Consider the following 25,084-nt stretch of genomic DNA (forward strand, 5'->3'; position numbering starts at 1 on the left):
AGGGTTTCAGCACTGCTTGAGATGGCAACCACTCCTTTCTGTCTATTATAGTCTACTTCACTCAGCCAGAGCACAGATGTAATATATAGTTTTGCACTTGTTTAGTTTTTATATTTTAAATGCACCATTGGTGATTGGATTTTGGTTTAAATTCAGGTGACAATCACAGAAAGTGAATAAAAAATGATTGTTTACTGTCCAGAGTCAAATATTACCAACAATAACATGTATTACAGAGGATGCATAGGCTATGTATATATATTTAGACCTAGGCCTAGAGAAGAGGAAAGAAAGACAACAAAGTAGTAGTATTTTATAAGGAAACTTTATGTGTGCTTGTGAAATTCACTTTTAGACAGAAGGCTGTTTTGCAGTTTCCAGTACAGCAGATAAGGTTTGATATTAAAGAGTACAAAAAAGAAGAAATCACAATTCCAAAGTTCAATGCTTTCCAACCTTGTAGGTAAAAGTACAAGCTTTTGGCCCAAGTCTTATTTTTCATCCTCTGGCTCACTTCCCCCTATGCTCCTCGACCCCTCCCCTTTACAAATATTAAAGAAATAAAACAAATGTCTTGCACTTAATTTTGTCAATTAATTTCTTCAAATAAATTCCCGCCATTTCTCTCTGAACTCTGTGATATTGGATATAGATGATTGCATAGATTGGTAGTCAGTAATTTCCTTTTATTTAAGACATAATGGAATGTTTATTAAGACTCTGGCCCACTCCCTTTGCCCTCCTTTCCGCTGCAGAGGGAAGACAGACAAGGAGATGGAGAGATGAGAGGGAGCGAGAGACAGGGCTGTAGCCATTATCAGGCACATTTTTAGTACTCCCATCGTTTCCAACTTCATCAGGGAACTCTAAAGCAGTGTTGCTATAGAAACAATTAAGCCGAGGATAATGTTGGGCCTTCACTTTGTCCATGTAAGCTTTACATGACCTGATATGCTGTGCTTCTAGGGGATATTCTTTAATATGTTCTTCAGTTGAAACTATAATAAAGGAATAGATTGGGTGAACAAGAGCACCTTATATGCCTCCAAGATAAAAGTGATATATCATGAAAGCAAAGTTTATTAAATGCCAACATGTTTATGTCAAGTGTCATGTGATGTTTACATAGAAGCTATAAAGGCCTCACATATACTTCCTTCAACTAAATTGTCACCATATCTTCAATACAACAGGATTCCATATTTGACAGTTGAAACAAAAAAAACAAAAAAAACTTTATCCAAATGGAGACTCACAGTAACTCAAACCTATCTACCGTACTCAATGTGTGAAACTGCTGTTTTTTTCCCCCTTCGCTATTTGTTGTTTTTGCTTTTAAAAATGCCACTCTTGTTTTGCCCTACAAGCCTGCGATGAGTATTCTGACTGTGTTGCGTACTGGAAAAATAAGTATGTACAGCACTGAACCCACTTACTCACATTTGCTGGAGAAAAGAAACAAACAAATGGGGAAAGGAAAGAGTTGAGGTTAGCAATCCAAGTTCCACTTATCCAGCAAAATGCGGTAAATGTCATTATTCTCTGTTCAACCCCCTGCCCCCCCTTCATATATCTCTGTGTTCTAATACGCGCAAACTCTCCACCCCCCCATCAAGATAAAATAAACAAAACGAAAAAATAGTATAAGAATCATCTGAATATCTTGTGCCCCCCAATCCATCCCCAAGGCAGAGGGTGAAGATGGGACTTGCACTACAGAGCAGTGTTCCCATCCTGTTCTGACCCAGAAGTGCACCCGTGGTTGCTGGTTTTCACCCCATAACATGATGTGCATTTGATTGTAGTTGATCTGTGAACCAAGTAAGTTGCGCTCAATAACCGCTTGGGACAGCCAACCAGTTTGAGATGAAAACCTGTACTCAGGGGCACTGCGGGACCAGAACCTAGAGGGAGCAGTAGAGCTGTCCAACAATCACTTCCCAGGACTCTCCACCTGCAGCCCCACCCTCTTCTACAGAACCAATCAGACTCACTCCCCTCTTCTCTCCTCCTACTGCTCCCAGTGACTGCAGGCTATACCTAGAGGGGTGGAGAGTGTCTACTCTGCATTGGGCCTGGCAAGCCTCTATGTACCCCCCTTCTACCCCAAACCTCATCCCGTCTCCCTCCCTCCCCTCTGTGGTGTGCTCCTAGAGGTCACTCTCCCCGTAGAGGGCAGTGGAGAAGGACATGTAGTCGAGGGCTCCGGGCTTCGCATCGGGGCCTGAGTAGGGCGCCATGCGGGCGATGCAGTACTCCGCCTGGTCTGGAGGCAGCTCCCGCCTCAGCTCCTCAGCCATGATGAAGTTCTGACAGAGAGTGAGGGAAAGAGATGGGAGGGAGGGACGTTGAATAACAGAGTGATAGTTGAGTAATAATAGTTTGTCTACTTCAGCCGTCTCAAGTAGCTGCAACACACATTCTCTCTCTCTTACACAGACACACACACTCACCACACGAGCCCAACACCATTCCACCCCCACAAACCCCCTCACCTTGTCTGCAGCCAGGATCTTGAAGGAGGCGATGACCTGGTCGGCTGTGTCTGTGTCCGTGGTCTCCCTGGACATGAAGTCTATGAAGGCCTGGAAGGTGACCGCTCCGCTGTTGTTGGGGTCCACTATGCCCATGATGCGGGCAAACTCGGCATCACCCTGGAAACCACCACCACAGGAAAACACAGGTTAACCCAGAAACAACAATAGGAAATCGAGGGTATCACTGACCAATGACCAACCTCTGAGCAATATTACCACTAATTAAACATTTAACTTGAATTTGACAACATGCCTCAACGATAAAGATTGTATTAATATCTGCTTAGGGGCAGGGTTGTTAAGAGGGATTGTGTTACAAGAGACAGTTACTACACATTATGCTTACCATGTTACAGTAGCTACAACAGTAAGGGTCTTATTCTAAACTCAAGACAGAGGGAGAAAAAGAAAGATTGAGACGAGAGCAGAAAAAGCAGAGAGAAGCAGCAGGCAGTACCAGGCTGTTTCCAGTGGCAACGAGCAGAGCGCGGTAATTGTCTATGTCCATCTGCCCTGTGCGTTTCTGTTCCCAGGGACCGAGAGATTGAGAGGAACAGATATGGAAGGAAAAGGAGAGCAATAGAGGGAGCGTGGATTCGAGGGGGACAGAAAAGTACGAGAGGAGGAAGACATGAGCAGATAGAAGCATGGAAAGAGGAGGAACAAAGGAGGGGAAGGTGCGGAGAGGTGAGTAATGAGAGGGGAGTGAAAAAAATGGAAAAAGCAGAAACAACGTTAAAAAGAGATGAGTCAAATCAAGGTTAAAAAAACTGCAGTGTTGGAGCCGAGGCTGTGGCTGGAGTGGAGGCCAGTGAGTGAGTGGGTGAGTGAAATGAGAGTGAATGACAGCACAGGCAAGCAAAAAGCCAGGCAGAGCGCGGCCCCAGCAGGTTAGACGGGTAACAGCAGCAGCCCCTCTCTCCTCCGCCCCCCGACTTGTCTGCGCTCCTTACCGTTTTGTTATTCTCCACATCGTAGCCCAGGCTGATCAGGCACGCCTTGAACTCCTCAGCCATCAGGGCCCCGCTGTGGTCCTGTGAGGTCAGGTGAGCGTGGTCAGGTGATGGGACCATGGCATGCAAGACGACGGTGATGACGGACAGACATTTACATTTACATTTTAGTCATTTAGCAGACAGATAGACAAACGGATGTTAGATGTTAAACAATGACAACAGCTTATGGGGAAAACAAATCTGTGATACTAGACACACTGACAGGCACACCAGTGACCATGACGGGCCAGTGTCTCCAAAGCGCTTGTCTGTAAGCGCTTAGGAACACATATGCGATACTCAAGCACTGTTTAACGGTGACCCCTATATATCTTTATGGAAATGACAACAGGTCCTCAAAGATCACCATAGTGCTAGTGACAGGATAGCTTTGTCCCAAATGGCACCCTATTCCCTAGATCCCTCAAATTCAACTCTGGATCTCGAAGCCAGTTCCACTGCTTTTTTTTCCACTGTTCACCACTAACCAGGGACTTATCTAGACCTGGGACACCAGGTGGGTGCAATTCATTATCAGGTAGAACAGAAAACCAGCAGGCTCTGGACCTCATAGGATAATAGTTGAATATCTCTGCCCTATATTGTGCACTACTTTTGACCAGAGCCATAAGGGCCCTGGTCAAAAGCAGTGCACTATATAGGGAATAGGGTGCCATTGAGGATGCAGCGTCTGTCTTGATATTGAGCCAAACACAGCATGCATAAAGACAGTGAGGTGAAGTGATGAGGTATGGTGTTGAGGTATGGCGCTGTGGGATGGGTGAGGTGAACTCAGGGGTTACACATCCCCCCCTCTCATTGCACTCAGCTCCACTCTACACAGCCCCAGCCCATGGTGAAACACTATTAGTTCCACCTGTGACTGTCAACAAACAACAAGGAATAGGTTTGTCCTCACAAGTCTAGTCCATTTCTTACTCCCACCTGAGTTTCCCTTCTGAAATAAGAGGGGGACTTAAGTACTATGCTTAAGACTTAAGAATATGCACATACAGGAGTTAAAAGTAAACCCATCTTCTAGAGTAAGACACTCAAAAGCTGGTGGCAATAACAGCATTCTCGCAGACATTCTTTCAATGTTATTTTATACAAAAAGATGCCCTCCTGTTCCCTCTCGCCTGATCCCCCATGTTGACCCCTGCTGTTGACCCCTGACCTTGTCAAAGTGGTTGAAGGAAGTGCGGTACTCATGCAGCTGCTCCTGGCTGATGCCCTTGGCGTCGCGGGTCAGGATCTGGTTCTCGATCTCGTTGATGGTGCGGGCGATAGTGGTGAGGAGCTGCTCCCAGCCCACCCGCAGGTGCTGAGATGGAGGGATGGAGGGATAGGGTGTGGGAGAAAGAGAAAATATGTTGAAGGTTAACCACATGCAGAAGAAACAGTATTGAGTAAGGAGGAGAGATAGTAACCAGTGTAACATGATATGTAGAACAGAGACGAACGGACAAACATTGATCTAAAAGATGGAGGACAGCAAAAACCTCCAGGCTGTCATTGTAAATAACAATTTGTTCTCAACTGACCCGCCTGGTAAAATAAACAGGTAAAATAAAAAATTTTAATAGAACAGATGATGAAAATCAGAGAAAATAATGGGGAAAAATAGTGACCTATTCCACATAGAAAAACAACAAGAGAAAGAGAACCAACAGAAAGTCGAGAGCAGGGCGGCGTCCCAAATGACCCCCTACATCAGTGGAGGCTGCTGAGGGGAGGACGGCTCATAATAATGGCTGGAATGGAGTCAATGGAATGGTATCAAACACGTGGTTTCCATGTGGTTGAAACCATTCCATTGACTCCATTCCAGCCATTATTAGGAGCCGTCCTCCCCTCAGCAGCCTCCACTGCCCTACATAGTGTACACTATAAAGGGAATAGGGGCCCATTTGGGGTGCAGTGAAAAGTCAGTGTTTTGTGTAGCTACCTCCATGCTATAGGTGGTGTATTTGTTGTCGAAGATGAGGGCCTCCTGGATGAGCTGATGGTCTCCCTCCAGCTGGTCGATGTTGGGCTTGTACTCTATGATGCTCTGCTCATACTCTCTCAGGTTCACCAGCTGGTCCTCCAGAGTGCCGTTCATCTCAATGGATATCCGCCCAATCTCCTACATACACACATATATTCAAGGATCAGATCACCAAAAGGCCAGGGCCAGCGTGTATTCACTAGGCACCAAACGGAAGAAAACAGGCTGAAACAGGAAGGGTCAACCTTAATGCTCAATTTAGTTTTCTGTTACAAAACATTTTAAAACATCTTCTGTTGAATGTCATAATGAACACGACCCAGGAGGCACAGAGCCAATAATGACACTAAGAGGGCTGGATCAATCTTATGTAGTATGGGTTGGCACAGTAAGTGTACGTCTCGGTTCCTTTACTGTACCTCCATTTTGGTCTGTATCCAGGGCCCAACGATGTTGGCCTGGGTGGCAAACTTGCGGCGCAGGTGGTCGTTGGACTGCTGCTTGGCCAGCTCCTCCTGCAGGGCCCGGTCACGCTGGGGCACCAGCTGTTCCACCTACAAACACACACCACATGGGGGCGCCACAGTCAGCACAGCACACACATTCCCATAGTAGCAGCAATGCCACAAGGCTGAGGCTCACTCAGGAGCCTGTTTTAGGTAGGTTATTAACTACCCCACACACAATATATATATGATTAATTGAATCCAAATTATTCATATATTCATGGCTACAGCCCTCTGGTAGCTCAGTTGGTAGAGCATGGCGCTTGCAAGGGTTGTGGATTCATTTCCCACGGGGGGACAGTAGGAAAAATGTATGCACTCACTAATTGTTAAGTCGATCTGGATAAGAGAGTCTGCTAAATGACTAAAATGTCATACATACATACATACACACACACATATACACACACACATATACAGATATATATATATATATATTTTGCAAAGCATATGAACATACAGCCACAGGTACACATTGAAAACACACACAGACACACAAACAAACACACATACCTTTTCCCATTTGTTGTCGATACTCTTGGGGGTGATGGTGGTGTAGGGGTTGCCCCCGCTCAGCTTGATGCCATTGTACTGGGCAATCTTCTGCACCTCCGCCTGAATGGCCTGGATGGCCTCCCGCTCCTTGTTGGCCTCTGGGAGGGTAGACTTGAACTGCTCATGGGCTGTGATTAGGCCCTGTAAGAGAGAGGACAAAGGAGAGAGAAAAAAATGAGAGAGGGAGAAAGAAACAAAGGAGAAAGATGGGAAATGAGGTGAAGGACAAAGTGAAAGGAAAGATTAAAAGAAAGATCAGCATAGTATTACAGTACGTACCCATATCAGTCACATGAACTCGTGGATACCATGCATGTAGTATGAAGGAAGTTACCAGTAGTTTCGCGAGCCAATGCTAAGTAGCGTTAAAGCAATGACTGGAAGCCTACAGGTACGGTAGCATTGCTACTGTACCTGTAGATTTCCAGCCATTCCCATTCATTCTAAACGTTCGTTACCCAGTATGAGACTAAATGACAACTTTATTGACAACCTACTGTTAACAGCACAGGTCATGATGATACATTGTGATAGTGGAGACTATCTGGAGACGTAAGGCAGTAAACGGTTGGTGATGGGTGTCCCCACGTCTTTTACCTGGATCTCTTCGATGTTGTGAACGATGAACATGTCCTGCAGGTCCTCCATGGCCCCCTCCATCCAGTTGTTGAAGGGTGCCGCCCTCTTGGCATACTCCAGGTACAGCTCGTCAATGGACTCCAGCTGCTTCTCTGTCCTCTGTGGGGGGAGAGAGGGAGGGAGGTGGAGAGACTGGGGTCAGGTGCCTGCTGGGAACACTAGAATCTATGTGACAGGGATTCAACATGAGACACAGAAGTGGGGTAAGGGAACCCTGGTAGAAAGTCTGTGTGTGTGTTTGGGTGCGTGTCTACCCATGTATGAATAGATGGGAGTGTGTGAAAGGTGGCTGGCTGCGTGGGCGTACCTCCAGAGACTCCCTGCGGCTCTGGGTGAGAGTCCCCAGGGCGTCCCACTGCTCACAGATCTTCTGACAGCGGGCATTCACACTGGGGGAGTCGTAGTAGTCCAGCTCACTGAGGCACGGGGAACACACACACACGTAATTATTATCTTTCCACATGAGTCCTACTCAACCTGACCACAATCTCCATCCTTGAATTCTTCTGGATTATTTCTCCATTCATCTCTTCCTCCTGACTTCCCGTTCTCCCATCCACCCTCAGTCCCCTTCCCCTCCTCTTTCACCCCCCCATCTGATTTACTCTATCCCTCCCTAGACTCCTCCCATCCCTCCCCAGACTCCTCCCATCCCTCCCCAGACTCCTCCCATCCCTCCCCAGACTCCTCCCATCCCTCCCCCAGACTCCTCCCATCCCTCCCCACAGACTCCTCCCATCCCTCCCCCAGACTCCTCCCATCCCTCCCCAGACTCCTCCCATCCCTCCCCCAGACTCCTCCCATCCCTCCCTCCTTTTCTCCGCTCTCTTACTTGAGTTCCTGTGCGATGGCAGCGATCTGCTCCACGCGGTCCTGGTGGGCGGCCAGGTCAGACTCAAACGCCTCGTGTTTCCTCAGCAGGGCCTTGACCTCCGACAGGCTGGCTGTCTCATAGTCCTTCTGGGTCAGCATGGCCTCCTTACCTAGGGAGGGAGAAAAGGGTTAAAACAGTTAGGCTCAAGATATCCAAATCCAAATCAACTCACTCAAACCCTTATTCTTTATTATCAATATGGTAAAAGCTCTACCTAGTTCTTTGAGATCTATAGGGAGAGAGGACATCAACAAGTGTCTAGGTAGAGTACGGTTGCAAAATTCCAGTAACTTTCCCCAAATTCTAAAGTTTTCCAGAAATCCCAGTAGGAAGACTCCCAGAAACAGGATAGAACAAGCAGGAAATCCAGAATCCTCCAGCCAGGATTTCTGGAAAACCTGGGAATTTTGGGAAAGTCACTGGAATTTTGCAACCCTAAGCTAGAGTGAGGGTGAGGGAAAAGGAGCAGTGCAGCCTGTACAGTAACTAGTGAGAGTCTCCATACCATCGGTCCAGGACTCGTGGATAGTGGCTTTCTGACGGAACTTCTCGGCCAGGTGGTCGAGTCTCTCCAAGCGACGGATCTCGTTGAGCATCCACTCCTCGTAGCCCTTCTCCGCCCCCTCCAGGTTGTGCCATGACCCGTTGATATCCTGCAGCCAAGGAGAGGACACTGTGATCCACCATACAGTAGAAAGATATACTGTATCACAGCATTACTCTCTCTAAAGTGAACTACTATTATAATGATCTAAAGAAGAATGATACTGAAATAATACAGAAGAGTTTTAGGATGAACATGTGAATTGTCCAATAGATATGGATGGTATCATTGGTACAACTGCTCTACATGTCTAAACAGTCACTGTTTCTGCTTCTAAATGTCTCTAATACTGAGGGAGTGAGTGAGTGTCCATGCGTCCGTCCGCCAGTCCCACTCACCGACACCATGCGTCCCTCGGAGGGCATGAAGGCGGGCCTGTTGCTCAGCCTCAGCTTGGTCTGCAGGGTGTTGAAGTTGATCTCCAGCTGACACTTCTCCTGCACCTTGGGGGGCTTGTGGACACGGCGGTAGTCCCGGAAGTCCTCCAGCTTCTGCTGCATCTCGGCCATGGTCTTCTCTGGAGCCCGGTTCTCCAGCCACGGGATGGTCCGGCGGATCCACTCCAACAGCTAGGGCAGAGGAGGAGAGGGAGATGGAGTGATATAAATAACAGAGAAGTGTGAGAGAAAGGAGGGCAGATGTTTTTATGGGAGATATGAGTAGAACTGTAAAGGTAAAAGGGAAGTTTAGTGGAGAAATGGCCTATTTGGAGGTGATGAGAGGAACTGTAACCTATGGAAGTTACTAGAGGAGCTAGGAAACATGGACAGCCCATCAGAGGGACAGAGCAACATTTCTCACTGACAGACACAGACAGACAGTAGATGTGTGGTGAGGAGGGAGGGATGTCGACAGACAGACAGACTGTGGGGTACTACTCACATCACTGGCCAGTTTCTCGTAGTCCTCCATCAGGTGCTCATTCTCCTGGTTGACAGCCAGCACCTTGCAGATCCTATTGGCTGCAGTCTCAGCCTATCACAGATGAGAATCGTCAGCAGTGTACACAGGTTGCTTGTTATGGATTAGGTCATCAACTCCAAGGAGCATGTGCACAAATGTGTGTGGCTTTTACCAGAGTGGGGTCAAATGTACAATTCAGATCAGCTTTCTACCAGTCGAAGACAAACACAACTGCAGTACAAGCTCAAACTGAAGGTACTATGTGCTGGCCTTACTCAACTCGAGTTAGACTTTAAACTAACTAGACGGAGTGTCATTTCTAGTTTTTAGCTATGAACAACTCAGTAAACTGAGTGAACACACAAAAACCACACACAAGCCGTGACTTGCACTCACAGATTATTTAAACACCGTGCACACACAAATCCATTGGATGGCTGTACAGTAGTAAGGGTATAGGCTAATGCAGCATGCTACAGCTGACAATGGTTAGTTCCATGTACTCTGTGTGCCAACTTCACACTCTGTGCCTCAAAAAGCTACATGCTTCTCCTGTACAATGGGAGTATTCAGTCACTGGTTCTGTACCGCTTTTGTCCACATCAGCTGGTGTGTTTATGGACTTAAACTTAAACCACTGAAATAAAGAAACAGTAACAAACTGTATTATGCCTTGGCCTAGGAACTTCCAATAACACACTATGGAGTAATCTCTATATAAAAACACATTATACACATTGAAACAGTTGTAGTGTTAATAGTTGGACATTTGAACCGTCGTTAACAGTGCTTCCCACAAATCAGTGGAAGCTTATTTCATCCCACTTTAGACTATACATTTCATAACTGCTTTGTTAGAGTAATGCCTTAACTGTAGCTATGGGAAACACTGCTAATGATCAGTCTATGGGGTCAGAGTTGAAATAGGGCAGTTGGAGAGTAAGGAGGAGCGTGTGTTTGTTGTTTCGTAGAGGTGTACTGTGAGCCCAAAGCGTCAGTGAGCATCATTGGCCAGTGTGACATTGCCAGTGATCCTGGCTGGTGTCACAGAGGTCATGGGTTAAAGGTTACATAGTGGCGGTGCTCACCTTCTGGGCGCCAGAGAAGGCGTGATAGAAGCAGGAGACATAGGTCATGATGGCCTTCTCGTCAGGCCTCAGCGTGCCCACGATGTCTACACAACCATGGCCAGGCAGTAAGTGGAGGGAGGTAGAGAGAGAGAGAGAAGTGGTGAAGCCAAGTTACCCAAAGCCAGAGTGTCCCGCCACACAGCGAGGTGGGGGGTGAGATGGGGGGGGGGGGTAGTGAGGGGAGTCCATTGCTGCTGCCCCCTACTCTGGGGCCTCCAATGATGCACTGGAGGGGTTGGGTCGCTGTGGTGTTACCATGGTAACCAGGAAAAAGAGAGAGAAAGTGTGACAGAGAGAGAGAGTCCGCCTCGGGAGACAGGAGGGGTCTGCCGGGGCCACGATGCGGAGGTTGGGACACACACACACACCATGTTTAAATCAGCTCTATGTGGATTATAATATTTCAACTGTCAAGCTGGTAATAGCAGAAAAGATCCTCCTAGTCCTAAAACTAAAAGAGAAAGGGTACACTAGTCTATCCAATGTCCTTTCCTTCTCTGTATTAATGATCATCTTCCAAAATGAACAATGATTGCCCAAAGGCCTGCATGTAACCCAGCATGGGCTCACTGGCAGCTTACTGTGGTGTTCTGTAGTGTAGGCAACAGTGGGACTGTGGCAAACAACAGTTCTGCACGCGCACCTCTCCTGAGACTGGAGCTCATAAACAACTTCTTAAATTAATAAAAAAAATACAGCGCAGTCAAAAAAACATCCCCATCGGCAGGCTTCCTGTTCTCAGTCCACAGGGAGAGGGGGAGAGTGAAAAAGGAGAGAGGGAGAGGAAAGAGAGGAGGGGGAGGAAGAGAGAAGGGAAACGAGGAGAGGAAAGAGAGGAGGGGGAGGAAGAGAGGAGGGAAAAGAGGAGAGGAAAGAGAGGGGGAGGAAGAGAGGAGGGGGAGGAAGAGAGGAGGGGGAGGAAGAGAGGAGGGGAAAGAGAGGAGGGGGAGGAAGAGAGGAGGGGAATAAGAGGGCGGGGAGAGAGAAAAGGCAACAGAGGATGAAAACAGCAGACAGAGAGCTAGAGGGGTTGTGGTGGAGGGTGAAATCACAAACACATAAAACATCTATAAAGAGTTCTCAAGAGTCCCTCTGACTAGCCTACTCTCTGCTCAGACACAAACTGACCCAGGGCTGATTGGGATCACTGTCTGATTTTATATGATTCATTTAACTACCAAGGGCCCCTGAGGCCTGATCCACTCCAACTGAATCACTATACACAGACAGGCCACTACACAGGAACAATAGGGCCCTGTTATTACCAGCAAGACATTAAGATTCAGTGACTTTAAGACTTAGTGTGTGTAGCGTGTGTGTGAGGAAGGAGTGTCCCAAACCAGTTTCCGGTGAGGCCGATATCAATGCTGCAGGATAAAGCCATGCTAGAGAGGAGAGGAGCAAAGGGTGGGGGTAGATGTGGAGGACAGGACAGGACAGGACCAGGGAGGGTTAGTATCAGGGCAGGGGGGCGGGTTGGGTAAGGTGGGATGGGGAAGGGGTACCTTCTGGGCTCCAGAGAAGGCATGGTAGAAACTGGACACATAGGTCATTATGGCTTTCTCATCCGGACGGGCAGTGTTCACAATGTCTGTAGGGAAACCACAGTTACACACATACAGGCGGACAGAGACAGGGATAGTTATACACGTAGAGGGAGACACACACACACACACTTCACAACAGGTATACACACTGGAGGATAGAATTGCGAACACACAGACAAGGGAAATAGGGGATGGACAATCCAACAGCAACAACGGTGAGCGGGATGATGGGAAGGAGAGGAAGGAGGGGAGCTGAGGGGACATGGGGGGCAGAGGCTAAGGGTCTGTTTGTAAGGGTGACCACAGCAGCCGTGGTGTCACAACACATCCACCTGCACACTGGAGTCACGGAGTGTTGGGATGAAAGAGAAGTCAGATGAATTAATACAATACAGTATGAATATGCAGAAACGCACTACAGTCACACACACACGGGAGTAACTGTGCCCCATGCATACCTTCTGCGTCCATCATCTTGGGAATGTCCAGGTACTTCTCAGCCACCTCAAAGGCATTGTTCAGGTTGGTCAAGGGGTCATCCTGAGCAACCAATCAGAGGGTGAGAAAACAAGTGACGGACGTGGCATGCACTCAAAGCGAGATGTGGGAGTGTGTGCTGACGGAGTATGTGTTGATCCACTCACCTTCCTTAGCTTGTCGTAGTCAATGAGCTCTGGCCTGTGTCTGTGGATCAGAGCGTTGAAGGCAAGGCCATCCTTCCAGCTGTCAATATGAGAGCAAGAGATCAGAGAGAGCAAGAGATCAGAGAGAGCAAGAGATCAGAGAGAGCAAGAGATCAGAGAGAGAGAGAGGTCAGAAAGAAACAGTTCTGTGGCCTCAAGAGTGGCACAGCGGTCTAAGGCACGGCAACGCAGTGCTTGAGGCGTCACTACAGACCCGGGTTCGATCCCAGGCTGTGTTACAACCGGCCATGACTGGGAGTCCCATAGGGCGGCAGAACAATTGGCCCAGCTTTGTTCGGGTTAGGGGAGTGTTTGGCCGGGGGTGGGGCGACTTTACTTGGCTCATCGCGCTCTAGCGACTCCTTGTTGCGGGCCGGGCGCCTGCAGGCTGACTTCGATCGTCAGTTGAATGGTGTTTCCTCCGACACATTGGTGCGGCTGGCTTCCGGGTTAAGCTGGAGGGTGTTAAGGAGAGCGGTTTGGCGGGTCATGTTTCGGAGAACGCATGTCTCGACCTTCACCTCTCCCGAGCCCGTTGGGGAGTTGCAGCGATGAGACAAGATCGTAATTGGATATGACGAAATTTGGGAGAAAAAGTTCTCTTTTCTTTTTTTAGCTTGAATAAAATACCCCCAAAAAAGAAAGGGACAGTTCCATGCAGCACATCCATAGGTTATGCACATACTACTAACGTCTAGCCTACGTTTCACCAGCAGAGGGTAGCCTTTCTAGAAGAGCTGGTGGAGTTTGCTGGAGTGTGTGAGTGATGCAATGTTTGAACAGGCTTCACTACTGTGGAATTTTATAGAGGTCAAACAAGAATGTCTGTGGAGAATTACTATAGCCTGTTCCGGTCTCAGGTTCTGTAGTCAGGCATGACGTCTAGCTGCTGTCGAGGCTGTGTGTGTGTGTGTGTGTGTGTGTGTGTGTGTACACACGTAGGCTACCTGATGTGGAAGTTCTGCACGTTTACGTTTTTGTAGGGCGCAGTCTTCCTCTGGCACCACAGGAGCAGGCCCTCCTTGGCAGAGGTCTCTGGAAAGGGGAGAAGGAGAGTTAGATAACAGTCTATGGCAGGGATATTCAAGTCCTAACCTGGAGGTCCAGAGTACAGAGTACTGCTGGTTCTGTTCTACCTGATCATGAATTGCACCCACCTGGTGTCCCAGGTCTACATCAGTACCTGATTAGAGGGGAACAATGAAAAAAGGCAGTGGAACTGGCTTCGAAGTCCAAATTAGAATTTGAGGGATCTATGTATGTACAAAATGGCACCCTATTCCCTATATAGTGCACTACTTTTGACTAGAGCCCTATAGAAATAGGGTGACATTTCAGAGTCAGACGCAGCCTAGACCTAGTTTCACTGTGTTTGAGAGTACAGTATAGATAGCTAACGTGTTTAACGTCTCTCCCGGTCACAGATGAGTGCAGTACAGCGGAGCTGGGGAAGCTAGGGCTAACGATCTCTCCTGCCATTGTGTCTTAGTCAAGCGCCAGTGAGAACAGAGCAGGCATGTAGGCCATAATTGTATTCACTTGGCTAGGCTCACTCAACCCCCTGTGGTCTCAGCAGAACAGAACAGAACAGGGGAGGGGAAGTGTTTTTAGTGTGTGTGTGCGGGGGCATTGCATCTGAGATACCCAGTTGCTTCCACTTCACTTCCCTGTGGAATCCCCTCAGCACAGCTGTGTTTTGAGTAGGAGTGTGTGTGTGGAAGGGGAAAATGCCTGCTCTGTTACTGGCATAAGAACATAGAGCAGCAATGGATCCCTTTGAATATGAGGGGTGATTTAACCAGTTATATCGTTTTCAGATGAGTTTCTCATTGGAAATAGAGGAAGAACATAAAGGAAAGTTTTGTTTTCTAAAGCAACCTTAGTAGCTGCCTATTGAGAGAGAGAGAGAGAGAGAGAGAGAGAGAGAGAGAGAGAGAGAGAGAGAGAGAGAGAGAGAGAGAGAGAGAGCGAGAGAGCGAGAGAGCGATGAAAGGAGAGAGACTGACCTTCCACAGAGATGTCCTGGATGGCGAAGCGGAGGATGATTGTCCAGATCATTCCCAGGGTCATCTTGGCGTTGCCATCCACAATTTCTAAGAGAGAAAATCACTCATAAATACAATAAAATATCAACTCAGTTATGCATTAGCCTGGTCCCAGATCTGTTTGACAACTGGGCTGTGTGTATCATGCAGTAGGAATGAGGGGTGGAGGCTGGCGGGGCCATTTGCCATGACAGCTGGAGCAGGAAGGTCATTGTCACCGTCAGAGTCGGACTACAAGGTCGTTTCTCCTCCTGATTTACTGGCCTTGTGAAGGGCCTCTTGCCCCCTCCTCCAGAGCGCCCTCCCTCCCTCTCCAGCCAAATGCCTTTGCTCCCAAGTGGGAGATGTACTTGGCAGGATGCTGTGAGCTTTGGAGTTGTTTGTCAGTGCTCTCTGTCTGTGTGTGTGTTGGTGCAGAGTGCTTGTGGTAGGTAAACTGACCCTCTGCGCCGATGGACACCAGCTTGACCCCCTTGCCGGCGATGTAGTCCAGCGCTTTGTTGACGTTGTTGATCTTGTGGACCCTCATCTTGCCTCTCTCGGGCTTAGGTAACCGTTCCCCTGTGGATGAACACACACACACATACACACACAGAGAAACATACAGGCAAACAAAATGCAGTGAGCCCAGAGAGTCCCATGACAAAAACAGCTCTTTCCACTGGCTCAGCAGAAGACAGGCACAGCTCCTTTTAAAGTCACAGTATCAACCTTCACAACACAAGGCCAGTCAAAACAGACAACATCTTCTACAGGGCCAAAACCATGGCCTATGACCAGACTACTTAGTTCAAAGGTATCAAAAGAACAGGAGACACTAATACTTTAAAAAGAGTCCTTCTCTGGCACCGCATTCGGGTGTACCCAAATGGTACTCTATTCCCTACATAGTGCACTACTTTTGACCAAAGCCCTGGTCAAAGGTAGTGCATTTTATAGGGGATATGGTGCCATTTGGGACCCAGCCTCTGGTTAGTGCACAATTCAATCAGTTCACCGTCACAGTAAGTTGCAGCTCTGCAACCTGCTACAGTAGAGTGCAGTAAAGTAGATTAGCGCTTAGCTGTGGTAGTAGCTCTCTGTATGTGTCATGATGATCAAGTCAATGGGCTGGCTCACCTGAGATGACCTCCAGCAGGAGCATGAGTTTGAGGCCATCCCTAAAGTCCACCTCGATGTTTTCGATCTGCGTGCCTGCTTTCCTCAGGTGGGAGTTGCACCAGGCCGTGAACGTCTGGAGAGACAGACAGGAAGTGAGGTCAGAGAGGGCGGAAGCGAGGTCACAGAGTGGTGTGACCTCACAGAGTGGTGTTGGAGGGCCAGTAGGAGGCACTCTTTCCTCTGGTCTAAAAATAAATTGGCTCATTCATCCCTGCTCCTCTCCACTATCTATTCCCCAGGTCACTGCTGTAAATGAGAATGTATTCTCAGTCAACTTACCTAGTAAAATAATAAAAAAATAGACACAGGAACAAACAAACAGAAACAGGAACAGGGGGGCTGCAGTTCCTCAGACAGTAGGCTACACGTGGCAGGAAGTGCACCGTGATTGGTTGACGTAATTCTGAGTAGAAGTGCTGATGTAGGATGAGGTCCCCCGTCCATATAGTCGCATTCATTATGATTTAAAAAGGCAAAACTGATCCCATTTCCGCACTCCTACTCCAGTAAGTATTTACCGGAGTACTTCAGGGGATAGTGAGTTGTAAGGTTGATATACTGTAGTATACGTTATCCTGGTCACATAGGCCTATCTGTTTGTCCCATCATGTTAACTAACTAACTGTCATGACAAATATGTTTCTGTGTTCAGTGACACATTCTTTAAAAGGACTCATGACAAGGAGTTGACTTGAGAGCAAACAGATCTGGGACCAGGCTAAATGTACACATTATTAAAAACTACACCAGCACCCAAGATAAAAAAAGATGTGTTTTATCCCCGCTACATTATGTCACGAGGCACTTTCTTTCTAGTGAGAAACAGTCATTGGAAAACACGTGTTTTGAATCTACTTATTTTGAAAACTTGTGGCACACACTATTCATTAGTGGAGGGTTAAAAATGTTCTCCCCAAACTCACAGAGAAGGCAACTAGGCAAGCATCTGAAATGTGAGCTAAATGGTGTTCCTTTCTGACTGGGCTATTCTTTAGCAGTCAGAAATGGCATCATAAGAGCAGCACTTGTGGTTCTTGGCTCCGTGTGTGTAGTAGACTGGAACATAGCTTCTGTAATACACACCAACAGTAAAACACACCAATTCCTGAGTGGGTCAAACAGTAGAGATAGAGGACACTAACCCTTGCTCTTCTTGTCCAGAGTCAACGAGACCCAACATGGCGCCATTCAACCTCTCTGAGCTACCGTTTGAACACACATCTTTGCCCTCCCCCACTCGCCCCCCCCTTTTAACTTCTGTTCACCACCTCCCCTATCACCTCCTTCTCCCCAAAAGCCTTGTTTCCCAACCCCAAGTTTGAATCAGTCGATCATCCCTCCCCGCCTCCCCTCCCTCCCCCTAGGATAGGCATGGCCCGGCAGGGTGTTACGATATGTGTTGCAGTATGACAACATTATGACAGGGTGTGGGGCCTGGACCTGCCTCTCTCCCCATTCCGCCGGGCTGCCACACAAAGGGCCCATTTAGCAGCATGTATATAATGAGTCCCTTCAGCCCCCTCCCTGCCTTCCAGCCCATCACACCCTTGCCTGAGCGAGACCGGGACTCACAGGGACAGGGGAGGAGGGCTGACACACAAACAAACATCCCCTGCAAACCATGCTCCCACACGGTGTAGCTAGCTACCGGCCTCCGTAACAGAGCAGGGATGTGGCACAGCACAGTACCATTAACATGCAAACAAAATGGCTAAAATCAACACAGTTGATAATTACCAACACAACATAAACTAACTTGAACATAGAATGTGACCTGGTTTACTCTGTCTAATTACTCTAGCTAGACACCAATAGCCTATATGACACATAACCACCAGTTGAAAATATCTATTGTATTCTACTTCCTTGCTGTGGTAACTGAGTTCAGTGACACTACTAGGCTACTACTAACCCTATGAGGAGGCGCTAAGGCTCTGGCGCCATATCCCTAACAGTCATGATGTCACACAGGGACACAGGTGTGTATCTCTTTAAGTCAGGAAGGGATTGGGCATGGCAGACCTGTGAGCATTAACAATGGCATTTTACACCTCAGTGTTGCTCAAACGTTAAATCAACTTCCATAGTGAGCAAATAGCTTGCCCTTCTATGGCCAGGTATGTGTTGGTTGAGAGTGTGTGAGGTGTACAGTACTAACTAGACAACACTATTCTTGTCTTGTTGAAGGACAGAGCAGGATCATTGCCACTCAGGAAAGATCTTAGTAAAACACAGATCAAGTGGATTACAGGGATCTCTGCTCTCTCAGTCTACAAACAATGACCTGGACTAACCTGGACACAGACACACAGGGCAACAGCCAGGAGGAAACATTGTCTCAATGTCTCGTTCTCTGGAAATAAAAGCCATGTGTTTCTTTCCAAAGCTACTTCGAGGGGTGGTATGGTATTCCTACCAGCTGGTATGTCCATGTTTGACTAACGAGGATCAGAATAACTCAGAGTTCCGCTGTGTTCTGCTCAGTTTGACCACAGCAAAGGTCACCTTTGGTCTTTGGGTCAGGGCTGAGCCTTACAGGGGTTAACTTAAGGGTCATGTAGATAGCTGGATAGCCCAGGTTTTAGACAAGGGGACAAACAACTCAGGTCTCTGCCTGCCAGCCAACCGACCCACGACCAGCACTCCCCGAGCAGGAATGTAAGGGAGTCGCAAGAACAGACAACCTACATAGCCGACCTACACACCCATTTCTTCCTTCTGACAGACACCTTCCCTGACAACGCACGCAGCTCCCTAATCAAACATCTGCTTTTGTGACACACTAAACAGGTAAAGGTGTGGCTGGCTGGCTGCACCTAGAAATAATGAGATAGGCTCACACAAAATGTTATCGCACAACCGCCACACATTCCCCATGATGCCATGGTGTGGTGAAGACTCTTCCCCCCCCCCCCCACTGCTGTAATGAATGACAGCCTTCCCAATCACTCACTAATGAGCGCACTTCCTCACCACATTGTGCTCGTCCTGTAACTACACACACACAGACACTCACACAGTCAGTAACACGCTGTCTCCCAGTCAGAAAACAAGGCAGGCATCAACATGCAGCAGGGCCAGCTTAGCTCTGGGAACGTAGCTGGTAATCAGTGGCCCGTCTGCTAGCAGCTACGCACCGACCGTGTGTGTATGACAGAAACTAATATGGCCTAATGGACAACGGCTGACAGGCCCGGTCAGGGACATGGACCAGGCCGGGGGATGATACTGTGTGTGTGTTCTCAACTGTCACAGAGGTAAGGAAACCAGTGAACAGAGAGGAAGCTCCCATGCTACTGATTATGAAGTTGTGAAGTTATCATCATCATCATCATCATCATCATCATCATCATGGAACTCCTGTGAGGATTTCGTCAGAGGCGACAGCAGAGGTGTGTGTCGTCCCCCTCTGAGTGAGTACAGGGAGGGGGTGGAAGGTAGCAGGCAGGCAGGTCTGGGAGTCAGTCATCAACGCCTTGGCTGACACAAGGCCACCTATTCTTAGGCTACGGCTCAATTAGCTAGGTCTGCCTGCTGGCCAAGGCACTAGAGGTCTGTGAGGTGCCCATTGTCTCACGCAGTAGTCGCATAATAGCCACTCTGTTCAAAAACTTTGGAACAGGTAGCTCATTGTGCCTGCCCACCAGCACCACACGCCAAACTATTTCTCTAGTTGACTGCTAGGACTTAATAGCGTTTTCATGAAATGGGTTTCCATGGCCGAGATCACGATGCGCAACGCCAAGCGTCGGCTGGAGTGGTGTAAAGCTCGCCACCATTGGACTCTGGAGCAGTGGAAACGCGTTCTCTGGAGTGATGAATCACGCTTCACCATCTGGCAGTCCGACAGACGAATCTGGGTTTGGCTGATGCCAGGAGAACGCTATCTGCCCCAATGCATAGTGCAACTGTAAAGTTTGGTGGAGGAGGAATAATGGTCAGGGGCTGTTTCATGGTTCGGGCTAGGCCCCTTATTTCCAGTGAACGGAAATCTTAACGCTACAGCATACAATGACATTCTAGACGATTCTGTGCTCCCAACTTTGTGGCAACAGTTTGAGGAAGGCCCTTTCCTGTTTCAGCATCACAATGCCCCTGTGCACAAAGCGAGGTCCATACAGAAATGGTTTGTAGAGATCGTTGTGGAAGAACTTCTGGCCTGCACAGAGCCCTGACCTCAACCCCATCAAACACCTTTGGGATGAATTGCAATGACAGGCCTAATCGCCCAACCTCGCTAATTCTCGTGGCTGAATGGAAGCAAGTTCCCGCAGCAATGTTCCAACATTAGTGGAAAGCCTTCCCTGAAGAGTGGAGGCTGTTATAGCAGCAAAGGGAGGGACTAACTCCATATTAATGCCCATGGTTTTGGAATGAGATGTTCGACGAGCAGGTGTCCACATACTTTTGGTCATGTAGTGTAGCTAGAGAACCATGCAGAACATCAGCACATCCAGAGAGCACTGGTGGGGGTTAGTGGGGTGAGATGAGGTTGCAATAAAATGCAAAAGTGCTACCAGGGTTAGTTTTCCCCAGTGTTCAGCCTCTGCAACAAAGAGAGAGGCAGAAAGAGAGAGAGGCAGAGAAAAAGTGAGAGATGGAGACAGAGAGCGACAGCCACTCTCCAGCTGAATGCATAAACAGCTGTTTGTACAATATCAGCACTCTCTCAAGGTCAGCTCTACCAGACAGTGACGCACCACTCCACCATGGTCTTCCATTTTTTTACTCACTGATCAATTCCATAAATGTAATACAGCAACACAAAAAACAACCTTAAGGGAATTTGATTTGACGGCCAGCATGTTCTTATTGCTGTAGGCCTTTTACCGACCATGATTCTACCTACATAATGCCGGTCTCCAGTCCAAATTTATGCATGGCCATAATCTAGCTAGCTACCATAAGTAGTGAGCACTTATCCTCAACCATTTTCCCACAGGCTTTCTGGTAGAGATTAGTTAAAATGGTTGAGTAGTAGATCCCTGGGCTGTTCCCTATGACTGGCTCCCTCCCTGATCTGGCCCCTATATTACAGAAGCCCTGGGCTGTTCCCTGCGACTGGCTCCCTCCCTGGCTCGGCCCATCTATTACAGAAGCCTTTAAAGAGCGTGCCCTGGTGCAGAGGTCTCAATACCCCGTCAGGTCTGGACAGGTGATCATTAACACACACACACACACACACACACACAACCTCCCTATCTTCGTGTGCTGACAAGCCATCACTAAAAGAGGAACTAATTCGAGTACAGATTCTTATCCAGTGAGAAAGTGTTGTTTCAGTTTGTCAGTAGAAGTGACCATTAGGGCAAACTGCTGTAAACAGAAGCTGATAAACATAGTCTGATAAACTCTAATTTATCCTGACACATCTCTAGTGGGCTCTCTTATGGTCGCCCAGAAAAACAGAGATGAGGAGAGGAAAAGTGGGAATGTGATTTGGTTGAGGTGTGAATATGATGCATGAAGGTACAATGTAACACGAGTGTCAAAGCCCTCCAACATGAAAGTGACCCACACATGATCTACACCTCTCATGTTATGTGATGGCTGTAGGCTACACCTCTAGCAGGGAAGAGTCTCATATTGTGTCCCAATAAATCTCTCCTTCCTCCTGAGGTGTGCACTAGTTCACTACACCCCATAAACATAAAAGCGTTGGATTGAGAGGCATGGGCTGGTGGGAGTTTCACGCAATTTCTTATAAACAGGCATTTTCTTTCAAATCCATGAAGGGAAGTGAACAAGTGCACACTTTGAGAGTTGTCCTCAGGTCAGGTTGACTCAACTATAGGAAGCACTGCCTAAAGAGAAGTAGCGACCTAGAAGTGTTCGTGCTGCAGTCTGTTGTTACTGGCCTTTCTTTTGAAGTCTCCTGCCACAGGGGGCTAGAACCGATAGAGTAAATACCGGGGGTGTATTTTGGACTTTTGGACTAGGAACTTCCAGCAGAGGGAGGCAGTGTTTATTTGTTGATTTATTTATGTGGCTTCCTGTCTTTGTGAGAGGCCAGGTTGGGTTTCACTGAGCAAGGGGGCTCTACTGCGCTGTTAACCCTTTCAGTGACCTGACTAGGGCCAGATGCTGTTACAAGCCAAGACCCGAGGAATGAGCCAGGCTGGGAGGAGAGGTACAACTACAGCAGTACAGCAGGATAGGGCCACATTCAGCCTACAGACCAGCATGTCAACACTCAGGACAGTGAGGACACACTGTTGTGCAAATGTGGACTGTTGTGTGTCAATAGTAGCGCATTATTGCTTAATGTCAACTGCCAATTAGCCTATATGTTGTGTCAATAGTGGAGTCGTAAACACCTGCAGCACTATGTTCAATACACAGACCAAATTAAACAACTTTATCTGACCACGGAGACACACACGCACATTTGACGTACATGCTGTAATTGTAGTTAGTGGCCTAGGATTTAGTAAGGCCAAGCAGGCAGTCCTAGGAGAATCTCTCAGCTACCTTAAAAGGATGACAGTAAAGAGACACCAGGCAGCGGTCACAGTGAGGTGAACAGGCCTAGTAGCATCCATCCATTCAGCAGCAGCACGGGGCATGGCAGGGTAAAGTGTGAAGGCCACAGGCAGCTCAGCGGACACAGGAAATATGTCCGCCCGCCCTAGCCTCCCCCCTCCCTCCCTCCCTGCTCAGTGAGAGGATAAGAGTGTTTAATGAGAGGCTGGGACTGTGGCAGTGACCTGTAAGGGAATCTCCCAGATGTTCACCGCTCCTTTGATCTGCGCTCCAGTAGACCCCCTTCAACCAGGGAAGGGGAGGGCAAGGAGGGAAGGGATGAGAAAGTGAGAGGGGAAAGGGAGAGAGAGGGAGGGTTGGTGAGGAGAGCCAGGAGAGCCGTCGAAAGGAATGACTGTCATCTCAATTAGCATGATAGAGATGTCAGGAATGTCATCGAGAGAAAACTTCTGGAGGTGTGGCTGGTTTGGGTCATGGCGTGTTTTGGGCAAGAATACAGAAAGAGAGCAGTGAGGCAAGAGAGGGCCAAGCCGTCAGAGGAGACAAGAACAGACAGGAACCTCTCACGACTGAACTGTGGTGGAAAAAATAAAAATAAAATATTTAAAAAAAGTACACTTTAACCACTGTTAGTGATAGATCGATGAAACCAACCTACAAAAAAAAAAAGACCCAAGCAAATGTTAAAAGACCCAGTGCAGTCAGAAACGTGATCCTTGTGTTTTATATAGATTTCCACATTATGAGGTTGGAATAATAGTGTGAATTTGTGAAAATGATAATGCCCTTTAACTGTAAGAGCTGTTTTTGGTGGGATGGAGTTTTGGCCTGCCCGGTGACATCACCAGGCGGTAAATTAGTTAGACCAATAAGAAAGCCAGTTCCAAACCTCTCTGCCAATAACAGCTAGTTTTCAGTTTTCCCCTCCCCACTCAGACCACTCCCAGACAGTCCTAGCTATATTTCCCTATTTTAAATTGGAAACAATCACAGTAAGGTACTTAGATGCACTATGCAGAAATCACTCTGCCGTTTCCTGGTTGCTAAAATTCGAATAGTTCACGTAATTTCAGTTTATGTGACAAATCAAGCAGTCATTGTAAAATCTAAACCGCTGTGAAATATATTTTCCATAACCAAAAATTGTATTTTCAGCTGTTTGAAGCTGGTTTACAAAACCAAAAGACGCAAAAACAAAACTTAAGAACGGGAAGCATGTCCATCTTTTAGTCTACATCCATCCAGGAAGGAGATTGTCTTGAGATGAATCATTAGGAATGATAGTAATCTATCGGTGTAACACCAACACAGCTCTAACAATGTAGAAACCAGGAAACTCAACAACAGGAAATTAAGTCATCCTTAGCGTGATACTCTACGTAGGTGTGTCTAAAATGTGTCGTAAATAGCTGAGTTCACTTCAAGATAAGATGGGGATAGTGATATTTGTTCATGGTTTCATGAGGTATAGCAACCTTTACACTACTACGGACGTGTTTACCAAGGAAATGCTCGCACAGCCGCTCAAGGACCCCGATCACTTTCAGAGAAAATGCCAAATGTAAACGAACCCAGCCCGTCAGGAAAGGAGATTAGAGTGTGCAGACTAAATAGAGTGCTCCAGGCCTCATCCTTTTGGCAGTTGGCTTTGGGGAGGACTGGGCCTTTCCCATTTAAACCTCCTTAAAGCTACCAACTCACATTCCAGACTCAACTATGACATGGACACCTATTAAACACATAGCCTAAATAAATCACAGGTCAGATAGAGAGAGATACTGTGGCAAGGTTCACATGTTAAATGTAGGGGGCATGACAGGAGGTATGGAAATAAATGGACAATTTGATTAAAAGAGTTTTCTTCCGTCTCAAACCCTCCACCCCTATGAAGAGGCGAGCTCTTAAGGATTGTGCCTTATCCAGATTCTTAAAATGGCATTGTGGGGCGTCAAACATGAGATAAGGATCCCTTTCAGTCACGTCCCAGTTCGAGGCCAACGCCTGGAAACACAAGCATTGAATCCCACACAATGGAGGCATGCTAACAGACCTCTATGGGGCACATCCAGACCATAGTCTGTGGCCCACACATTCTGATTATCCATGATTTATGGAAAGGATTCTTCATCCGTTTGTACTATTCTGTATCTGTTAGTAGTCATAAAACTGCATGTATGACAATGAAATACAAATCAGAGGATCAAAATGGAACTTGACTATTAAGGCATGGAAAGAAATTGGTTGAAATGACCTTCAGAGAGTTTGCTGTTGTACTACGAGACCTTTGAGCGAGTTACATATTCCAGACTTCAGCCACCCTCAAAGACATTTATTTGCTTTCCAGAAGCTCTTTCGCCACTTTTTGACCTTTAATAACAAAGCAGCAGTTCAGCCAATAACAAAATAAGCTGATGTCATTACATGGCTCTGTG

General features: G+C 47.5%; 1 protein-coding gene across 6 annotated transcripts in view; it reads right to left on the reverse strand.

The window, feature by feature from the left end:
- Positions 1 to 306: 306 nt before the first annotated feature.
- LOC121567522 (alpha-actinin-4) overlaps positions 307 to 25,084 on the reverse strand; it is a 36,868-nt gene continuing 12,090 nt past the window's right edge. Inside the window, exons 2-22 of one of the 6 annotated variants that reach the window (XM_041877638.2) lie at positions 16,128 to 16,242; positions 15,450 to 15,569; positions 14,970 to 15,056; positions 13,911 to 13,998; positions 12,925 to 13,003; positions 12,739 to 12,820; positions 12,239 to 12,324; positions 9,583 to 9,675; positions 9,039 to 9,269; positions 8,602 to 8,749; positions 8,055 to 8,205; positions 7,530 to 7,638; positions 7,181 to 7,321; positions 6,542 to 6,724; positions 5,942 to 6,076; positions 5,481 to 5,660; positions 4,710 to 4,856; positions 3,491 to 3,571; positions 2,995 to 3,060; positions 2,496 to 2,654; positions 307 to 2,309 (exon numbers count right to left, since the gene is read on the reverse strand). In XM_041877638.2, the coding sequence (XP_041733572.1) occupies positions 2,151 to 2,309; positions 2,496 to 2,654; positions 2,995 to 3,060; positions 3,491 to 3,571; positions 4,710 to 4,856; positions 5,481 to 5,660; positions 5,942 to 6,076; positions 6,542 to 6,724; positions 7,181 to 7,321; positions 7,530 to 7,638; positions 8,055 to 8,205; positions 8,602 to 8,749; positions 9,039 to 9,269; positions 9,583 to 9,675; positions 12,239 to 12,324; positions 12,739 to 12,820; positions 12,925 to 13,003; positions 13,911 to 13,998; positions 14,970 to 15,056; positions 15,450 to 15,569; positions 16,128 to 16,242 (2,640 nt within the window). In that variant the 3' untranslated portion in view covers positions 307 to 2,150. The other 5 variants (XM_041877635.2, XM_041877633.2, XM_041877634.2 and 2 more) reach the window with 5 other exon arrangements.

The sequence above is a fragment of the Coregonus clupeaformis genome, chromosome 6 (genome assembly GCF_020615455.1).
Source record: "Coregonus clupeaformis isolate EN_2021a chromosome 6, ASM2061545v1, whole genome shotgun sequence".
Classification (NCBI taxonomy): Eukaryota; Metazoa; Chordata; class Actinopteri; order Salmoniformes; family Salmonidae; genus Coregonus; species Coregonus clupeaformis.